Below are 20,484 nucleotides of genomic sequence, written 5' to 3'. Positions count from 1 at the left end.
CCATTCAGACCAGACCACCATAAGGATTTTTCAGCCATCTCTCGTCTCTGCAGATATTGACAAACAGACATTAATTTCCTACTTTTCCTTCACCTTCCCATCTTCTGAACACCCCATTCTGCCACCTCCAATACTGTGCCTGCTGTGCTCCCCAATACTATACAGTCCCCCTGAAAATACTAGTACCACAGAGAAAATGCCCCCTTGAATAATTATTGGCACACAGCACCCTAAAAAAAATAACTGCGCCCAGGAAATAGTATCCCTGACACTAATAGTATAAACATAATGTCCCCCAAAAATAATTGTGCTAAGATGATACTGTGCCAGGGTGACTACCACAGTAATAGTGCTCCCCAAAATCCCACCAATAGAAATAATTCTCTGCCAGAGCACACCTAGTAATAATGCCCCCATAGTGCACATACTAGTGTTCCCCATAGTAGTAAAGCTCACGATAATGCCCCTAGTAGTAATAATTATCCTTATAATGAGACAGTAGAAAGTACTTAAATGCCCCCTTAAAATATGTGCCAGTGCAAATAATTCCCCCTAATTATGTGAACTAGTAAAATAATGCCTCCGTTCTGTGTGCCAGTACATAAAATACCCAGAGTTAATGTCCCCATAGTTACCCAATAATGTATGCCAGTATAAAATACCCCAATATAGTGCCCCCAGTAAATGCCCCCATTATGCTCCACTCTCTGCTTCCTCATGGTGCCCCATAATGTACCAGTATAACATACTCCTATAAAGTACCCCCAGTAGATGACCCCATAGTGCTCTTCTTTCTCCCTTCCCAATAGTAGCCCCCATAACATGTCCTAATATAAAATGTCCCTCTATAGTGCCCCCAGTAGATGCCCATAGTGTCCCCCATAATGTGGCAGTATAAAATACCCCTTCTTAAAGCCACCAGTAGATGCCCCCATAGTGCTCCTCTCCCCCTTCCCCATAGTGTCTCCCATAATGCAACAGTATAAAATGCCTCTTATTTCCCCACAGCAGATTCCCCTATAATGCTCCTCTCCCCCTTCTTTATAGTTCCCTCATAATTTGCCAGTATAAAATACCCCTTCTTAGCACCCCCAGCAGATGCCCCTATATAGTGCTCCCACTAGATGCCCATAGTATCCCCCATAATGTGTCATTATAAAATACCCCTTTTTAGAGCCCCAGTAGATGCCCCTATAGTGCTCCTCTCCCCCTTCCCCATAGTGGCCCCCATAATGTGCCAGTAAAAATGACCCTTCTTATTCCCTTCAGTAGATGCCCCCACAGTGCTCCTCTCCCCCTTCCTCATAGTGCCCCCCATAGTGCCAGTAAAAAATGCCCCTAGATGCCCCCATAGTTCCCCTCTCATACATTGTGCCGACAATGTCACCGATGCGATGCAGGCCTGTGTCCAGCTTTGTATGCTGCCCGGCTCAGGCGCCGCGATGATAATGATATTGTCGCGCCATCTGCGCTGGCCTCTGATAGGCTGCAGATACTAGTACCTGCAGCCTATCAGAGGAACGAGGAAGGGAAACGCCTCTCCCCTTCCCCGCCGCAGCCTCCAACTGTGTCACTGCCCTGTCAGTGCGCCCCTGACTCCAATGACAACAATATCTTGATCTACAATGTATAGGAAAAAGGATCCAAATTCATTTACCATCCAGCTTTGTAATGAAAAATATTACCTTAACGACAAAGCATACAAATGTTTTAAATGTGATATACTCTTTCCAGGTGTTGAAAAGACTTGCAAGCTGCATGAATACCATGAGCGTCTGTCCTACAACAATTGTCGCACAGCAGACTTTGTGAAGATGTCTCGTTGTGATGGGTCATGTGGAACGTTTTCCATGTAAGAGCATGTCATACGTTTTTACCAGTTAGGCCTGTTTCACTCTGGCACTAATGGTTCCGGCAGGGGAACAGCTTGTTGGATCCGTAAATACCATGTGCAGCTATGTGCTGCTGGAAGTCTGTCCGGTCCCATTCACTATAATGAATATGGGGCCGGACGGACTTCCGGCAGCGCACAGCTGCACACGGTAGTTATGGATCCAACAAGCTATGGAGCCGTTAACACCAGTGTGAAACAGGCCTTTCCCCATACATATAGTGTGTCAAACGATGATTAGATAAGTTGAATCAAATTTGTTTGGTCAGTATGCACATCGAATGATAACTTTTTCAAATAAATTAAAATATTTTTAATATTTTTCCCAAAAAGAGAACTGCTAAAGCATTACCTTTTCTCAACTGTCATAGTGTCAGGCAGCTGCACCAAAAGCAAATAACATTTTATAATGTTTAAAGGGAGTCTGTCACCTACCTGACCGGTTTCAAACTGTTGACATTGTTGGGGCACAAAGACATGACACAGATGTTACCCGTGTTTAGTTCTTCTGATGCTTCAAATCGCCCAAAAAGTCGTTTTTATCATATGCTAATGAGCCGTCGCAAGTGCCCAGGGGCGGAGAGTTTTCTGAAAGTGCCCAAGTTCCTCCGCCTCACTCGCGCCTAACTCCACCCCTCGGTAAGCTTAGGCCAGCCCTGTGGCTCTATGACATCATATTTCCCTATAGGCTGTTCGCGCATCACTGCCTGTCATGCCCCCTCTGATGATGTGCGGAGGTCAGCCAGGATTGCAGCACGAGTCTAGCATTTGTTTTGATGCTGTGCTGGATCCGCCTCGCATCAGGTGCACTGGGTGGAGTCATTAGTTTAAATGGTCTCCAGCTAAAGTGCTCTGAGCGGATTATACTGTTCATTAGTGTCTGGGAAGTTTGGAAGGAAGGTTGGCTGTTTGTTCCTGCTCTCAGCAGATAAGTGTCTTTTCGTTTGGTTGTTTATGTCATCTCTCCCATCCAGGTTCTGTGCGAGCAGGCTGCTCCTTTCTCCCCACTTCACCATCTCAGGGAGTTCAGGGTTCTGTTAGTTTAGGCTGGTGGACACAGCAAATCTACCATCAAGGTTTGTCTGTGGGCTGAGCATTGCAGGGAAAGAGGTCAGGGATAAATTAGTAGATGACCCTTCCCCTGTCTCTCGTCCAGAGCTTGGTTGGTGTGTTGTCTGTTTAACTGTGCACGTCCGCCGTGACATTATAATCCGCCATACTGTGACTGCCATTGCTCATCGTTTATGTGATGGCGTCAATTGATGCACTGGTTGACCGCATGCAGGGTTTGTCCCTGGAGGTTGTGGATCTACGTAGTACGGTCACACAGTGTCAGAGGGTGTTGGCTTCAGGTACAGGTCAAATTGTTGGGGAGCCTAAAGTCGCTCTTCCGGAGAAATTTGCAGGGGGTACTGATGATTTTTTCAGTTTCAAGGAATCATGTAAGTTGTACTTTCGATTGTGCCCATTTTCATCAGGTAATGAGGATCAGAGGGTGGGTATCCTCATGTCTTTGCTGAAAGGGGACGCGCAATCCTGGGCTTTTTCCCTGCCTCCCGGTTCTCTGGCTCTCCGGTCGGTGGAGGAATTTTTTAAAGCCCTGGGATTGATTTACGATGACCCAGATCGAGTTTCGATGGCAGAGTCAAAATTACGTAACTTATTACAAGGTAAACATACTGCTGAGGTTTACTGCACAGAGTTTAGGAGGTGGGCTACTGAGTCAGGGTGGAACGACCCCGCGTTACGTAGCCAGTTTTGTCAGGGGTTATCTGAAAGGTTGAAGGATGCTCTGGTTTTTTATGAATACCCAGATACTTTGGAAAATGCAATGTCTTTGGCGATACGTTTGGATAGACGTATCAGAGAGAGGTGTATGGGTCCCTCTGTGCAGGGGATTCCTCCCGCGTGTTGTTTTGTTTCACCAGCTGCCCAGGGAGATATTGCTTGTTATTCTGGAGTAGGAGAGGAACCCATGCAATTAGGTCAGATATCTTTCCATTCGGATAGTAGAGACTTTCGTAAAGCGCACAATTTATGTTTCTTTTGTGGAAAGAGGGGTCATTTTGTTTTTTCTTGTCCGTATGTTGAATCACAGGGGAAAGTGATAAAGAAAAGAGAAAAAGAAAAAAAAACCTCCCTCACACTTGGTAGTATAAATGGTGTGGTAGAGCAGACTGGTATGCAAGTTCCCTGCAGTTCCCGTTTTCTCCTTTCAGCTATGGTGGCGCTAGAGTCTCGAAATGTTTTTGTTGATGTTTTTCTTGATTGTGGTCCTGGGGTAAATTTAATTGACTTTCTGTTTCTTGAGGGTTTGGGACTAAGTATTTGCACGTTAGAGAACGAGATTCGTGTTTTTGCCATTGATTCTTCCCCTCTTTCTCAAGGGAGCCTTACTCACGTTGTTCATGATATTCATTTAAGGGTGGGTGATTCACATGCTGAGATTATTTCCTGTTTCGTCATGAAGGATTTGCCAGCTCCAATAGTTTTGGGGTTGCCATGGTTGTCTAAACATAACCCAATTATAGACTGGCAGGCGAGACAAATCATTGGTTGGAGCAAATTTTGTTCGGATAATTGTCTTGTCACATCTATTTCTGAAGTGTCCGTTACGGCCTTGCCTCAGTATCTCTCAGATTTTTCGGACGTGTTTGCGGAGGGTGGGGCTCAGGAATTGCCCCCTCATCGTGACTATGATTGTCCTGTGAATCTCATTCCGGGGGCTAAGTTGCCCAAGTCTCGGCTCTACAACCTCTCTCAACCCGAGAGAGAGGTCATGCGAAAGTATGTCGCCGAGAGTTTGGCAAAGGGTCATATTAGACCATCTAAGTCTCCAGTGGCTGTAGGTTTGTTCTTCGTGAAGAAGAAAGATGGATCACTGAGACCGTGTTTGGATTTCCGGGAGCTGAATCGTATTACAGTCCGGGATCCATATCCCCTGCCTTTGATCTCTGATCTTTTTGATCAGATTGTTGGAGCCAAGGTGTTCTCCAAGTTGGATTTGAGAGGAGCATACAATCTGATCAGGATCAAGGAGGGGGATGAGTGGAAAACGGCCTTCAATACGCACGAGGGTCATTTTGAGAACCTGGTAGTGCCTTTTGGGTTGACGAATGCGCCAGCGGCATTTCAGCGATTCGTCAATGATATTTTTCATCATTTGGTGGGGAGGTTCGTAGTAGTCTACCTTGATGACATTTTAATTTATTCTCCTGATCTGAAGACCCATCAGGATCATGTGAGACAGGTTTTGACGATACTGCGGGAGAATAAGTTATACGCCAAATTGGAGAAATGTTTGTTTGCGGTGCACGAGCTTCCATTTTTGGGATACATGCTTTCTGATTCTGGTTTTCGTATGGACCCCGAAAAGGTCCGGGCGGTTCTGGAGTGGGATCGACCGGAGAATCAGAAAGCTTTGATGCGATTTTTGGGGTTTACGAATTATTATAGAAAATTTATTTTGAATTATTCCACGTTAGTCAAACCTCTTACTGATATGTTATACAAAAGAAAAGGGCTGGGCACTCACTATATCTAGTAGCCGTGGTGCTTTATTAATTAAAATCAATTATTATAATATAATTAAAAACACATATTCTAACACACATTCATACACATCAATAATAGTATCTAAAATATAAATATAATCACTGTAACACAATGGTAAAAGGACCTATTTGATATATATAAGAGTCAGATATGATCAGTAATTCGCATATGACCAATAGTCCGCATATATGGAGGACGAAAACAGTCCAAAACTATCCGAATGTTCAGTCCAATATCAGAAGTGTGCCATATACAAAAAGGACGGATGAAATAGTTGATCCGATATCCTGAGATCTTTTTCAGAGACAAATAGTCCTGAATTCAAATATTCGCACAGTTCAAAGTAACAGCGTTAATTTCCAAATGGATAATGTGTCAGTTGTATTATAGTCTACTCACATAATAAATGTACTTAGGCGGCTCAGATCAACAATCCGCGGCGTCCCGCGTAATAGTCAGGGTATGATCTCCGCTTGTACGTGTGAGCCACAACTTCACAATGGAATAGTCTTTGATAACTCCTAGTAGGTTTCACAGAGAGTTTTCAACAAGCTGTTTTTCAATTGAACAATCAAAGTTCCTCACTTACTGGCGCCAGTAGTATCTTTGTATTCCACAGCTCTGCAGATATGCGTTCCACCTTCAATTTATTTTCTCCAAGAAGGGGCGAAGCTGCAAAGGTTGGTGGTCCTTAGGTCCAGTCGGGGGGTCCAGTACCAGGTTGGTACTGGACCCCCCGACTGGACCTAAGGACCACCAACCTTTGCAGCTTCGCCCCTTCTTGGAGAAAATAAATTGAAGGTGGAACGCATATCTGCAGAGCTGTGGAATACAAAGATACTACTGGCGCCAGTAAGTGAGGAACTTTGATTGTTCAATTGAAAAACAGCTTGTTGAAAACTCTCTGTGAAACCTACTAGGAGTTATCAAAGACTATTCCATTGTGAAGTTGTGGCTCACACGTACAAGCGGAGATCATACCCTGACTATTACGCGGGACGCGGCGGATTGTTGATCTGAGCCGCCTAAGTACATTTATTATGTGAGTAGACTATAATACAACTGACACATTATCCATTTGGAAATTAACGCTGTTACTTTGAACTGTGCGAATATTTGAATTCAGGACTATTCGTCTCTGAAAAAGATCTCAGGATATCGGATCAACTATTTCATCCGTCCTTTTTGTATATGGCACACTTCTGATATTGGACTGAACATTCGGATAGTTTTGGACTGTTTTCGTCCTCCATATATGCGGACTATTGGTCATATGCGAATTACTGATCATATCTGACTCTTATATATATCAAATAGGTCCTTTTACCATTGTGTTACAGTGATTATATTTATATTTTAGATACTATTATTGATGTGTATGAATGTGTGTTAGAATATGTGTTTTTAATTATATTATAATAATTGATTTTAATTAATAAAGCACCACGGCTACTAGATATAGTGAGTGCCCAGCCCTTTTCTTTTGTATAATTTTTTGCTTGTTAGATTGGGTGAATCTGCGGGCTGTGAGCACCCATCCGGTTTTTTCCATACAGTAGTGCGACCCATTATCTGTGAATTAATCCTCTTACTGATATGACCAAGAAGGGTGCGCTGATGTCTCTGTCTGGTCGGATGAGGCATTGCAGGCCTTTTCGGCTATTAAGGAGCGTTTTGCGTCTGCTCCCATTCTGGTGCAGCCGGATGTATCTCAGCCATTCGTGGTCGAGGTTGATGCATCAGAGGTGGGGGTTGAGGCGGTGCTTTCGCAGGGTCCTTCTCCTGGCAAGTGGGTCCCGTGTGCCTTCTTCTCCAGGAAGCTCTCGGTCGCCGAGAGGAATTATGATGTTGGAGATAGGGAGTTGTTGGCGATCAAGTTGGCCTTTGAAGAACGGCGTCACTGGTTAGAGGGGGCTTCTCATCCCGTTACTGTGTATACAGACAATAAGAATTTGGCTTACCTGCAATCTGCCAAGCGTCTGAACCCTAGACAGGCCAGATGGTCATTGTTTTTTACCAGGTTCAATTTCGTGGTTACCTTTCGCCCAGGGGTCAAGAACGTCAAGGCAGATGCCTTGTCTCGCAGCTTCCCTGGGGGAGGTGATTCAGAAGATCCAGCGCCGATTTTGGCGGATGGAGTGGTGGTCTCCGCTCTGTACCCTGAATTGGAGATGGAGGTGTTGGGAGCTCAGGAGGGGGCTCCTGGTTCGTGTCCCCCAGGGAGGTTGTTTGTTCCTGAGGGCCTACGATACAAGGTGTTCAAGGAACATCACGATACTGTTCTCGCTGGACATCCTGGTGGTAAGTCCACCTGTGATCTGGTGTCCCGGAGGTTCTGGTGGCCAGGTTTGCGTAAGAGTATTGAGAATTACGTGGCAGCTTGTGAAACCTGCGCTCGGTCTAAGGTTGCTCATACTCGACCGCCTGGTTCACTTCTTCTATTGTCTATTCCATCTCGTCCTTGGACACATTTGTCCATGGACTTTATTACGGACCTACCGAGTTCCTCCGGGAGAACAGTGATTTTGGTGGTAGTCGATCGTTTCAGTAAAATGGCTCACTTTATACCACTAACAAGTCTGCCTAACGCTAAGACGCTGGCGCAGGGAATTTGGAGAGGATGGGTGAGAGGTATAAACGAATGGCTGACAGGAGACGTGTGACTGGTCCGGACCTGTGTGTGGGTGATTTGGTGTGGTTGTCCACTAGGAATATCAAGTTGAGAATGCCATCTTGGAAACTGGGTCCAAGATTTGTTGGTCGGTATAAGATTTCTGCTGTGATCAATCCTGTGGCATTTCGACTTGATCTGCCGCAGACTTGGAGGATCCACGATGTCTTCCACAAGTCTTTACTAAAAAAGTATGTTAAACCGGTGGTACCATCGCCATTGCCTCCTCCTCCTGTTCTGGTCGAGGGAAACTTGGAGTTCGAGATCTCCAGGATTCTCGACTCGAGAGTTCTGCGGGGTTCCCTCCAGTACCTGGTTCACTGGAGGGGATATGGTCCTGAGGAGAGGATGTGGGTTCCGGCGTCAGATGTCAATGCCAGCCGTCTGGTGAGGGCCTTTCATAGGTCCCATCCGGATAAGGTTGGTCCAGGGTGTCCGGAGGTCACCCGTAGAAGGGGGGGTACTGTCATGCCCCACTCTGACGATGTGCGGAGGTCAGCCAGGATTGCAGCACGAGTCTAGCATTTGTTTTGATGCTGTGCTGGATCTGCCTCGCATCAGGTGCACTGGGTGGAGTCATTAGTTTAAATGGTCTCCAGCTAAAGTGCTCTGAGCGGATTATACTGTTCATTAGGAAGGTTGGCTGTTTGTTCCTGCTCTCAGCAGATAAGTGTCTTTTCTTGTTTGGTTGTTTGTCATCTTACCCATCCAGGTTCTGTGCGAGCTGGCTGCTCCTTTCTCCCCACTTCACCATCTCAGGGAGTTCAGGGTTCTGTTAGTTTAGGCTGGTGGACACAGCAAATCTACCATCAAGGTTTGTCTGTGGGCTGAGCATTGCAGGGAAAGAGGTCAGGGATAAATTAGGAGATGACCCTTCCCCTGTCTCTCGTCCAGAGCCTGGTTGGTGTGTTGTCTATTTAACTGTGCACGTCCGCCGTGACACTGCCAGGCCCGAGCATGCGCAGGGACAGGGATATGGATATGGAGAATTGGCGCATGCGCACTCCATATTTTTTGGGTGACCGTAAAAAATTAGGAGAGCATCAAATAAGGGACGTGGCCGTGGTGCTGCTGGTGTTAGTGGTGTTGGAGCTCCTGCTGCAGGGAGAGGACGTTGTCGATCTGTGCCAGCTATGTGCCCAAATGAAACATCTTCCACGCAGGCGATAGGACGTTCAGTGTCATTTTGTAGGCCCGAATACTGCTCTAAGAATGGTGGGGCCAGAACAAGTAGAGGCGGTAGTAGATTGGATGGCTGAGAGTGCCTCTAATTCCTTCACATAGTCTTCTACCCGGTCCACTGCTGAAAGCGCAGAGTTTGCACTGGTGGCCCACAGGCATCTGTTTACCACCTCAACCCCTTGCACATCAGCCAAGCAGTCTGAGCCCCAAGCCATGCAGCAGTCACTTATGCTTTTTGATGAATCTGCTGACGCGGTTTCCATTTCCATCCACCTAGCCCTGCCCCAGAAGTGGAAGATATTGAGTGAACTGATGCCCAACCACTTATATTTGAGGATGAGGACATGGTAGGACCACCGCATCAAGTCTCTGATGACGACGAAACACAGGTGTGAACTGCTGCGGCTTTCTGCACTGTGCAGACCAGTCAGGAGGGCAGGTGTGAGGAGTGGGTGGAAGATGATGTGGCGGAAGTACCTTTTGATTTTATTACAGCACTCAGTCTTTAGGGGTATTTTATCAGCATGGCACATTTTGACTTGCCAAGATTTGCCCACTCTTGCAAAAACACTCCAAATGTGTCAGATTGCGAGGGCATCTCCTGTGCACAGCCCTCTTCAGATCACCCCACAGATTTTCAATCGGATTCAGGTCTGGGCTCTGGCTGGGCCATTCCAAAACTTTAATCTTCTTCTGGTGAAGCAATTCCTTTGTTGATTTGGATGTATGCTTTGGGTCATTGTCATGCTGAAAGATGAAGTTCCTCTTCCTCTTCATGTTCAGCTTTCTAGCAGAAGCCTAAGGCCTCTTTCACACGGGCGTTGCGGGAAAAGGTGCGGGTGAGGAATGAAGATGATGATGATGATGATGATGATGATGATGATGATGCAGCAGCAGCAGGGTTGCATCCAAATCAGCTTGCGGGCATCACTGGAGCGGGGGGAAACAGAGGACACAGACGATACACCTCTCACCGAGGACAGCTTGTCGTTACCCTCATTCTCACCAGTGCTGATTACTGGGTGGCCACCCTCCTGGATCCCCTCTACAAGGACAATGTGCCATCCTTACTTCAGTTACTAAAACAATGATAGAAATGGCTGCAGCTCTCACCTCTGACTTTAATCCACGAAGCACTGAAAAAAGGCTAGAACTGGGCCTAATAGAATATCCAATAGAAAGAGAGAATCCAGCTTCTTGTGGAGCAAAAAATAGTTCTTTATTGGCTCATCGTATAAAATCCACCAAAATCACAGGAAAAAGGTGTACAGTAACATGTTTCGGGCTACAGAATCCAGCCCTTCATCAAGACATAACACACATATTAAAACCATTCCTTTTTATGTAGCACAAGGTCCAACCCCCTCTAATCAGCAAAGTGTCCGCACCTGGAGCCTGGAATGGGAACCATTCAGCGGTCCAGGGGAGGAGATCCAGTATCACAGGTGACGCATACATACACATAATGAACATATCTTAGGCCACTTTCACACCTGCATTAGGTGCGGATCCGTCTGCCATCCGCACAGACGGATCCGCACCTATAAATGCAAACGATGGCATCCGTTCAGAACGGATCCGTCCGCATTCTATATAAAAAAGTTGTTAGTCAGACGGATCCGTCCCGACCCCACACCGAAAGTCAACAGGGGACGGATCCGCCCGCAACCGCACCATATTGAGTCAACGTCAAACAGATCCGTCCCCACCGACCCACACTGCAAGTCAGGACGGATCCGCACGGCCAGGCGGACACCAAAATGCTGCAAGCAGCGCCCCGGTGTCCGCCTCCAGAGCGGAATGAAGGCGGAACGGAGCCAAACTGATGCACTCCGAACGGATCCGCGTCCATCCAGAATGCATTGGGGCCAAACCAATCCGCCCGGGGACGCCCGTGAGAGCCCCGATATGGACCCCACAGGCGGACACCGAAACGCCGGTGCAAAAGTAGCCCTAGCTGTATTGCAGAGTGAGGTCATGTTTTCTATTTAACCCCTTTGGCATGCAGGTATTAAGTGAAAACATCCAAAAGGTTTCCCTGCTAAGGAGTTTTTGTCTGCGGTCCCCTCCTCTTATGGGCAATGAAACCACTTCAATCCCCTGTGCACAAAACGCAGATGCGTCACCTCTGTGAACAGTGGCGAAGTGGAAAGTCGCTGCCGATACATTGCGAGTCTGAAAATGAGGAATATCACTAAGATGTTCTCTGATACGTTTTTTCAGCTCATTTACAGTGAATTTTTATAACTTTAAGTGGAGTGAAGAATATATTTGGGTTGCGGCTGATATTACCGCACTATATACTAACATTCCTCAGGATTCAGCCATTGTGGCTCTTAAATGGTTCCTGACGCACTATAGCGACTATACTGTGGAACTGCAGGATTTCTTGTGCACATGTGTGGATTTTCTGATGAGACATAATTTCTTTATGTTCAACAGGAAATACTATCTCTAAATGTCGGGTGTTTCAATGGGGGCCAAACACTCACCATCTATTGCAAACATATACATGGCGTGGTGGGAGCGACATTTTCTGTTTCTTGATGACAACCCCTTTGCTGGCTCTATTAAATGGTATGGACGTTATATAGATGATATGCTGTGGGTTTGGCAGGGGGGGGGGGGGGAGAATAAGGTGACCCAGTGCATCAAGTATCTTAATAACTGTACAGATTCCATCAAACTTACTTATATTAGCGATTCAGCTAAAATTGATTTTCTTGATTTACATTTGGAATCGGACCTCTCTGAGGGATTGGTCACTACCTGTACCTTTAGAAAAAAGACATCTGGGAACACCATTCTTCTTGCCTCCTCCTGCCACCCACCGCATGTCATAAATAACATACCAAAGGGGGAAATGATTAGAGCTAGACGTAATTGCTCTACCGAGGGGTTGTTCTTAAAAGAAACAGAGATTATTACACAGAGACTCCTGAGCAGAGGCTATACACTCCAGAACATTAATAAAGGCGTTGAGTTTGCCAGATTGAAAGATAGGGAATCTCTGATCTTTCCTCAGACCTTGAAAAAATCCTATAGAAGTCAAAAAAGTGAAGACCTTGCTGAGGAGGACAAAAAACCTACTGTTTTTATTACTAACTACAGTAGAGAATATCCACACATATGCAGAATTATCCGTAAACATCTCCCTGTCCTCAATTCCGATGAGGAGTGGAGAAATGTGGTGTCTGCGGGTATCAGGTTTATATCCAAGAAAGCACCTACGGTGGGAAAAAGACTCAGCCCCAGCCTGTTTACTGATACCATTCCTCGGGCATGTTCCTGGCCAAAAACTACTGGCAATTATAAATGTGGAAGTAAGAAATGCATTTGCTGCCGATACATGTGTGTCACTAAGGAGGTCACATCTACAGTGAATAACAACAGATACGCTCTAAAACAATACATCAACTGTAATACGGAGTTTGTGGTGTACGTTATTACATGCAGAATCTGTAAAGTCCAATATGCTGGATGCACTGTAAATGAGCTGAAAATACGTATCAGAGAACATCTTAGTGATATTCCTCATTTTCAGACTCGCAATGTATCGGCAGCGACTTTCCACTTCGCCACTGTTCACAGAGGTGACGCATCTGCGTTTTGTGCACAGGGGATTGAAGTGGTTTCATTGCCCATAAGAGGAGGGGACCGCAGACAAAAACTCCTTAGCAGGGAAAACTTTTGGATGTTTTCACTTGATACCTGCATGCCAAAGGGGTTAAATAGAAAACATGACCTCACTCTGCAATACAGCTAGGGCTACTTTCGCACCGGCGTTTCGGTGTCCGCCTGTGGGGTTCATATCGGGGCTCTAACGGGCGGCCCTGGGCGGATTGGTTTGGCCCCAATGCATTCTGGATGGATGCGGATCCGTTCGGAGTGCATCAGTTTGGCTCCATTCCGCCTTCATTCCGCTCTGGAGGCGGACACCGGACATTTTAGTGTCCGCCTGGCCGTGCGGAGCCAGGCGGATCCGTCCTGACTTGCAGTGTGAGTCGTGGGGACGGATCTGTTTGACGTTGACTCAATATGGTGCGGTTGCGGGCGGATCTGTCCCCTGTTGACTTTTGGTGTGGGGTCGGGACGGATCCGTCTGACTAACAACTTTTTTATATAGAATGCGGACGGATCCGTTCTGAACGGATGCCATCGTTTGCATTTATAGGTGCGGATCCGTCTGTGCGGATGGCAGACGGATCCGCACCTAACGCAGTTGTGAAAGTAGCCTAAGATATGTTCATTATGTGTATGTATGGGTCACCTGTGATACTGGATCTCCTCCCCTGGACCGCTGAATGGTTCCCATTCCAGGCTCCAGGTGCGGACACTTTGCTGATTAGAGGGGGTTGGACCTTGTGCTACATAAAAAGGAATGGTTTTAATATGTGTGTTATGTCTTGATGAAGGGCTGGATTCTGTAGCCCGAAACATGTTACTGTACACCTTTTTCCTGTGATTTTGGTGGATTTTATACGATGAGCCAATAAAGAACAATTTTTTACTCCACAAGAAGCTGGATTCTCTCTATTGGTTACTTCAGTTACTGAAGCGTAATCGAAAGATGCACGAGTACAAGTGCACACTGGTAGAAGTACTACTGATGGCATTCCCACCTGACAGCGGGGGCACAGTGGAAGCACAAGGTGAAGGCAGGGGAGGAGGAAGAAGTCAACACAGCTGGGGCACTGCCAGCACCTCAGAAGGGAGGGTTAGCATGGCCAAAATGTGGAAAAGCTTTGTCAGCATGCAACAGCATCCAGCACCACCATCTGATACGGACCGTCTTAGCAGCGTTTCAGCAACATGGTGGAGCAGTATGTGTGCACACACCTGCACATATTGACTAATGAGTCTGCCCCATTCAACTTCTGGATCTCCAAATTGGGCACATGGCCTGAGCTTGCCCTTTCCACCGTGGAGGTGCTGGCCTGCCCTGCAGCCAGTGTATTGTCCGAACGTGTGTTTAGCATGGCGGGGGGGGTGATCATAGACAAGCGCATCCGCCTGTCCACAGCCAACGTGGACAAGCTCACATTCATTAAAATGAACCAGGCATGGATCCCACAGGACTCGTCTGTCCCTTGGCCAGAGTAGAGAACTATTCCGTTCGCCCCCCGCCATTGTTATACTCCAGCGCACTTTGTGCATTCCCTTTGCTATTTCCCAATGTTTTGGGGCCTACACTAACCAAATAACCCACAAAAAAATAAGAAAAATAAATAAGAAAAAAAAATTTGGGCTACCTCCTCCCCCTCTTCCGCCTGCAGCACCACGTCCCCCTCCTCCTCCACTCAGACCTCCACCTCCTGGCTCAAGATTATTATGTCTTAAATTGTCAAAGTAGAGAAGTATACCGGCCGCACCCCCAAAAAATGGCTGAAGGTCACACACAGAATTGACAGACACATTTAAAAAAAAAAACTGAAACAGTATTGCTTCTTCCTCCACCTCCTCTGCCTCTTCCACCTCCACCGCCACGTCCACAGCCTCCTCAACTTCCTACTCCACTTGGACCTCCGCCTCCTGGTTCAAGATTGTTATTTTTTATTTTTATGTATTTAATGTTTAAGTCATTTCCCTATCCACATTTGTTTGCATGGCAATTGTACTGCTCTTTCCCCCATTTTGTATCCTTTTGCAGCCCTCTAGCCCTATCTATGACTTTTTTACAGCCATTTTTCCGCCCTAAAGTTCAGGTCTCCATTGACTTTAATGAGGTTTGGTGTGCAAGGTCTAGTTCGGGACTCGAACCAAACTTTAAAACGAAGTTCGGTCAAACCCCTCGAACATCCACCGGTCCACTCATCACTACCACCTATGAATGAAATATCAGTGCACTTTCTGTAACTGGAGATATGCTCACATTGACAATAGGATATAACTGATAGAAGTGATAGGCATGCAAAAATATGTGAATGAAGCTGACAATCTCTTTTGACTTGTATATCATCATGATGAGTGGGTCAAAGGGCTCCTCTGCCCAGATACCAGTATTATAAAAGTCACATCTTTGATGGCGGGACCTAATACAAATTCTACATTATGGCCTAAGGGCATCACGTTACACCTCTGATAATTATTATGATGATTATTAAAGGGCATCTGTCAGCAGATTTGTACCTATGAAACTAGTTGTCTTGTTGTATGTGGCTTGGCAGCTGAAGGCATCTTTGTTGGTCCCATGTTCATTGCTGAGAAAAATTATGCTTTAATATATGCCATTACTTTTAGAGGCTCTACAACTGCCACGTCCTCTCCACTTAGATTGACAGGGCCCGATGTAAACACTATCACTAGAGATGAGCACAGTTTTAAGAAATTTCATTTGGACGCTTCGCCAAATTTTTTAAAGAAATTTGCTTCAATCTGAATTAATTTGTCACAAAGCGTGTTAAATCAGCAGGGAGAGTGTATCTCTGTGTAAATCTCTGTGCATTGCAGCAATATGCATAGCAAGTCCTTTCTGGTAGTGAAACAGTTACTGTGACAGGCAGGAGAACACCACAATAACAGTAGAATTAGACAGCTTACTCACCCCAATTTGAGAATCAAGGCCTAATAGAATTGCTTATCTATTACACAAGGTGGACACTGTTTAATTAGATAGATCTGTGTTCTACACAGGGATTGATGCAAACTGCACTGTCTCCTATGAATTCCTTAAGCTTCAGATTACAATCCCTACACTGTCCCTGCAGTCTCCCTATGCTCTCCCTACAGTGTGTAAACTCCCCCTACGATCTCCCTACACTGTCCCTGCAGTCTCCCTATGCTCACCCTACAGTGTGTAAACTCCCCCTACGATCTCCCTACACTGTCCCTGCAGTCTCCCTATGCTCACCCTACAGTGTGTAAACTCCCCCTACAATCTCCCTACACTGTCCCTGCAGTCTCCCTATGCTCACCCTACAGTGTGTAAACTCCCCCTACGATCTCTCTACACTGTCCTTGCTGTCTCCCTACCCAACATTTGACAAATAAAAGCTTTTAGCAACACTGTCTCTAGTGCTTGTCACGTCTCTCTCTATGCTCAGCTCACAGTGAAATAACAGAGACCGCACGGGATGAGGCTTTTAAAGGGCTGTGACATCACAGGGTCTGGCTAGCTGGTGGTTGGCTGCCTGCACAGCATTATGGGTGATCTTGCGTTCCCAGGCTTCTTACTTTCACTTTGTTACACGTGTAGCCACCGTTTTAGGAAAAAAATAATTAGTTACCATAAAGCGCGAGGAAATTTTGGATTTATTGCGAATCAAATTTTTCTAAACTCCAATTCCAACTCGAATTCCACTTTGGATGCTTCCACTCGCTCAAAACTAGTCATCACACCTGGCCCTATCAATCATAATGCAGAGGACGCAGAGAGAACTGAGCCTCTAGGAACAATGACCATGCCCCCATTGCTCCTAGAGGCTCATTTGCATATTTGGAGAAAAAAAAAATCTTTCAACAATGCAGGCACATAGGACCAACATCGATGCCTTCAGCTGCCAAGCGCACATGTGCAGGTCAACTAATTTCATAGTCTGCCAACAGATACCCTTTAAATTTTACTTACATTGAGGATATGACCCGGAGGTGTGACTGGCCGCATATGGTGGATCCATGCCCACCAAAATAATTGACATTGGCAGCTTGGATGGGCATGGCTTGGCAGCAAGCAGCCAGCTGCTCCTTCGGGTTTTCACCTTATAAGATAAATTAATGAAGTAAATATTTTCATATAATTTTTTTTTCAGTTACTCTTCAGCTGCCAAAACCATGTCACATAGTTGTGCCTGTTGCCAGGAGGTGCAGACCAGCCTGAAGAGAGTAATGCTCCAATGTTCTGATGGAAGTCAGGTGGATCACGAGTACATTGCAGTGGAGAAATGTGACTGCATAAATGCAGAATGTGAACTGTTGAATGTAGAAGAAGTAATGACATCAGCTTCTACCAAGAGCTCCACAGAAGACTAAGCCAACACGGGAAGATGCACTAAAGCTACAACAAACTCAACATGAAGAAAGAAGAAATCACTGCAAAACGATCTGTCATTCAACATTGAACACAATGATTTTGTGCAATGCCTTCTTTTTGAACATTAAATCAATTATTTCATATTTTGCTTGCAAACTCTACTGGATCTCCTCTGATGTTAAAGGTGTTCTCTGGGCTTTTAAAAAATCCCATGCTTTCTTCTGACCTGTGGGAGAAAGATAGTTTAGTTAGTACTTACCCATCAATTTCTCCATCAATGCCGCCATTTCTGCTGCATTCACACTGGCTGCGAGATCTTCTACTTTGGTCCAAACTCGATGTCTTTCCTTCTCTTCCTGTTCAGCTGCATTTACTATTATGCAGCTGAACAGGAAGAGAAGGGAAGACTACCAGTTGGAACCTGAATGGAAGAGCCCGCTGCCAGTGTGAATGCAGCAGAAATGGCATCGGCAGTGTGATGGACAGGTAACTACTACCTAAACTAATCTTTCTTCCACATGTTAGAAGAATGCATGGATATTTTAAAAAGCCAAGAGAACACCTTTAAAGTGACATGGGATTAAAAGAGACCTTAAATAAAGCATGGTTGCCTTCTTTAAATACCAGTACATGGTCTTTCAATAAAATACCTTCTATCACATATCCAAAAACTAAGGGGGATGATAGTGAAAATTCTAAATTTGCCTATACTTAGGAGCCTCTACAACCACCTAAATTCTTGCTATTCTGGAGATTTCTATTGAACTTCAGCCAAGCTTCAGTCAAACTGCCCTGCTGTATCTTGCTTCTTAGGGTGCCTTCACACACAGCATATTTTGTGTAAGAAACGTTTGTTGCTGAAAATCAGTTCCATTCACCTGAATGGGACTTGCAGAATTCCATGTGCTTGCTGCCCCATTCAATCGAATGGGACTGATTTTTAGCTGCTGAATTTTCACAAAATCTGCTGTGTTTGAAGACACCTTTAAACAGACATTTCCACTAGAAAGTTATTTTTTTTTTTAAGTCAGCTGTCATGATAAAAAAACATTTTAAAATAGTTTTGACTGTTTTCCTTTTCACTATGTTAGACTATGCCATTGAAAATTAAATAGGAAATACTGTCCATTTGTAGCAGTTGAACACAAATGGGTGTTCAACTAGGTGACCCGCTGTCAGTTTAATGCTGCTGCAAGGGAAAGAGAAAAATAGTAGATAGGTAGAATTAGGATAACAGTGACAGCTCTATTGTTCACTTGATAGGCTTCCACAGAAGAGCATTGCACTCAGAGTAATGTGTGATGCTCTAATTGAGTCACTCATTCCTCTCACTCCTCGGTGATGGTCTGACTGAGAGAGTCAAGTGAGGCTGTCTGCCATTCTAAAAGTCCAAACAAAGGGGGAAGTTAAAGAGTCAGTACAGGAAGTAGAATACATGGAGTGACTTCAAGACATTATATCCAGAAAACCAACCACCTGATTTCTGTTAAAAAATACACAGAATATTCACATATAGGCTGTTAATATGTGATAGAAAAAAGTTGATAGTGGCAACTCTTTACAGAGCCCCATAATGTGGTTGTGGAGGTGATTTATAGTCCTGCTGACAGTTTCCCTTTAAATGCAGTGCACAGAAGATACAAATAATTATCATGTGATCTTGCTTTTATTATGGGCTGCTGTCTACTAAGGTCATGTAGCTGGCCAACGCTCTCATTCTGCATTTTGTCGGTAGCTACCGATCATGTAATAATAGAGATCTGTCACCTTCCATCTCAGAACATCCATAAATGACCTTTACTGAATGGAGAGCAGGTGAAATGAAATAGACTGCATCAATAATAACCTAGCCAATTGAGTGTTGAGAGGTGCAAGCAAATGTACTGTAAATGGCTGGCGACAGCCATTGGGATATGGAGGAGCAAGAAAAGTACACTTCTGTCTTCACTGTGCCTCTAAATTATTGCCAGGTTAGCCTACACATCTACACTATATGGGCCAATTTATTGGGACACCTACAAATTACTCCTACAGGAGCTTTTACAATATCCCATTCTAATCCTGTTTGAAGTTAAACAGCTTCCACTCTTCTTTGGAGTGTGTCTGTGGAAATGTTTTCCCATTAATCCAGAAGAGCACCTGAAAGGTCAGACATTGATGATGGACAAGAGGGCCTGGCTTGCAATCTCCGTTCTAATTCATTTCAAAGATGTTTAATGGGGTTGGATAATATAATGGCAAAAAAGAGATAAAATCTGTTGGAATGAAAGATCAACCCCCCCCCCCCCCCCAGAAGACAATACTTGGGGAACTGTTCAGAAGGGATAGACCCCAAATAGCTGTATTAATAACAAACCTCTCAGTAATTAAACTATCCAGTGGGACAGCAGCACTCAAGAGATATACTGTAAATTAGAGATGAGCAAATTTCTTAAAAGTTCGATTCTGCTGATTCGCCGAATTTCACAAAAAAATTCACTACGTAATGCGCATTTTTTTAAAGTAGCGGGTGCAATAACAGGGACCTGCGATAGCGCAGCCCCCGTCATCGTACCGCTCAGATGCCGCGTTCATACATGATCACGGCATCTGAGTGTAAAATAAACAATAAAATATATTTTTAATCAAACTTACCGCCTCCATTTGCTCACAACGGGCTGGCCGCCGCCATCTTGCTTGAACATCTCGGCAGAAATCCTCTGCGGCTCAAGATTAAGTCATTACGCCGGCTGGCGTGGTGACGTATGATATCATCACACCAGCTGGCGTGATGATGTAATCTCGCACCCCACGGAATTTCTGACGAGATCTTCAAACAAGATGGAGGCTGGTGGCCCGTCGCGAGCAAATGGAGGAGGTAAGTTAGAATTTTTTCGTTTTTTATACTATTTCAGGTTAAATCGATTGACTGACACAAAGCACGAGGAAATTCGGCTTCTAGGCGAATCGAATTTATCCTGAAATTCGGATCGAATTCCACTTTGTGGGATTTGATTCGCTTATCTCTAATATAAATGCTTGGCTGGTGAAGGAGACACCGAACACTATAGATAACACATAGGATATATATATACATATACAAAGTGAGGCGCTCGTACCAACACAATCTAAAAGTAGACATACAACCTACTTCTCACTCTAATCGAGGTCAGCACATATACATGTATCCCTCACTCCTTGCGCCATGTTCACTCAACTGATGAGTCACCCAGGTTG

The 20,484-nt window shown here is 45.1% G+C and overlaps 1 protein-coding gene across 1 annotated transcript in view; it reads left to right on the top strand.

Moving 5' to 3' along the window:
• Positions 1–17,267, top strand: part of LOC120980025 (mucin-2-like) — a 144,030-nt gene extending 126,763 nt beyond the window's left edge. Inside the window, exons 49-50 of the mRNA XM_040408890.1 lie at positions 1,735–1,852; positions 17,048–17,267. Of these exons, the coding sequence (XP_040264824.1) occupies positions 1,735–1,852; positions 17,048–17,267 (338 nt within the window). The remainder of the gene's footprint in view (positions 1–1,734; positions 1,853–17,047) is intronic.
• Positions 17,268–20,484: the final 3,217 nt, after the last annotated feature.

The sequence above is a fragment of the Bufo bufo genome, chromosome 10 (genome assembly GCF_905171765.1).
Source record: "Bufo bufo chromosome 10, aBufBuf1.1, whole genome shotgun sequence".
Lineage (NCBI taxonomy): Eukaryota > Metazoa > Chordata > Amphibia > Anura > Bufonidae > Bufo > Bufo bufo.
Note: the sequence above shows the minus strand (reverse complement) of the source record. Positions and strands in the feature narration are given on the sequence as shown.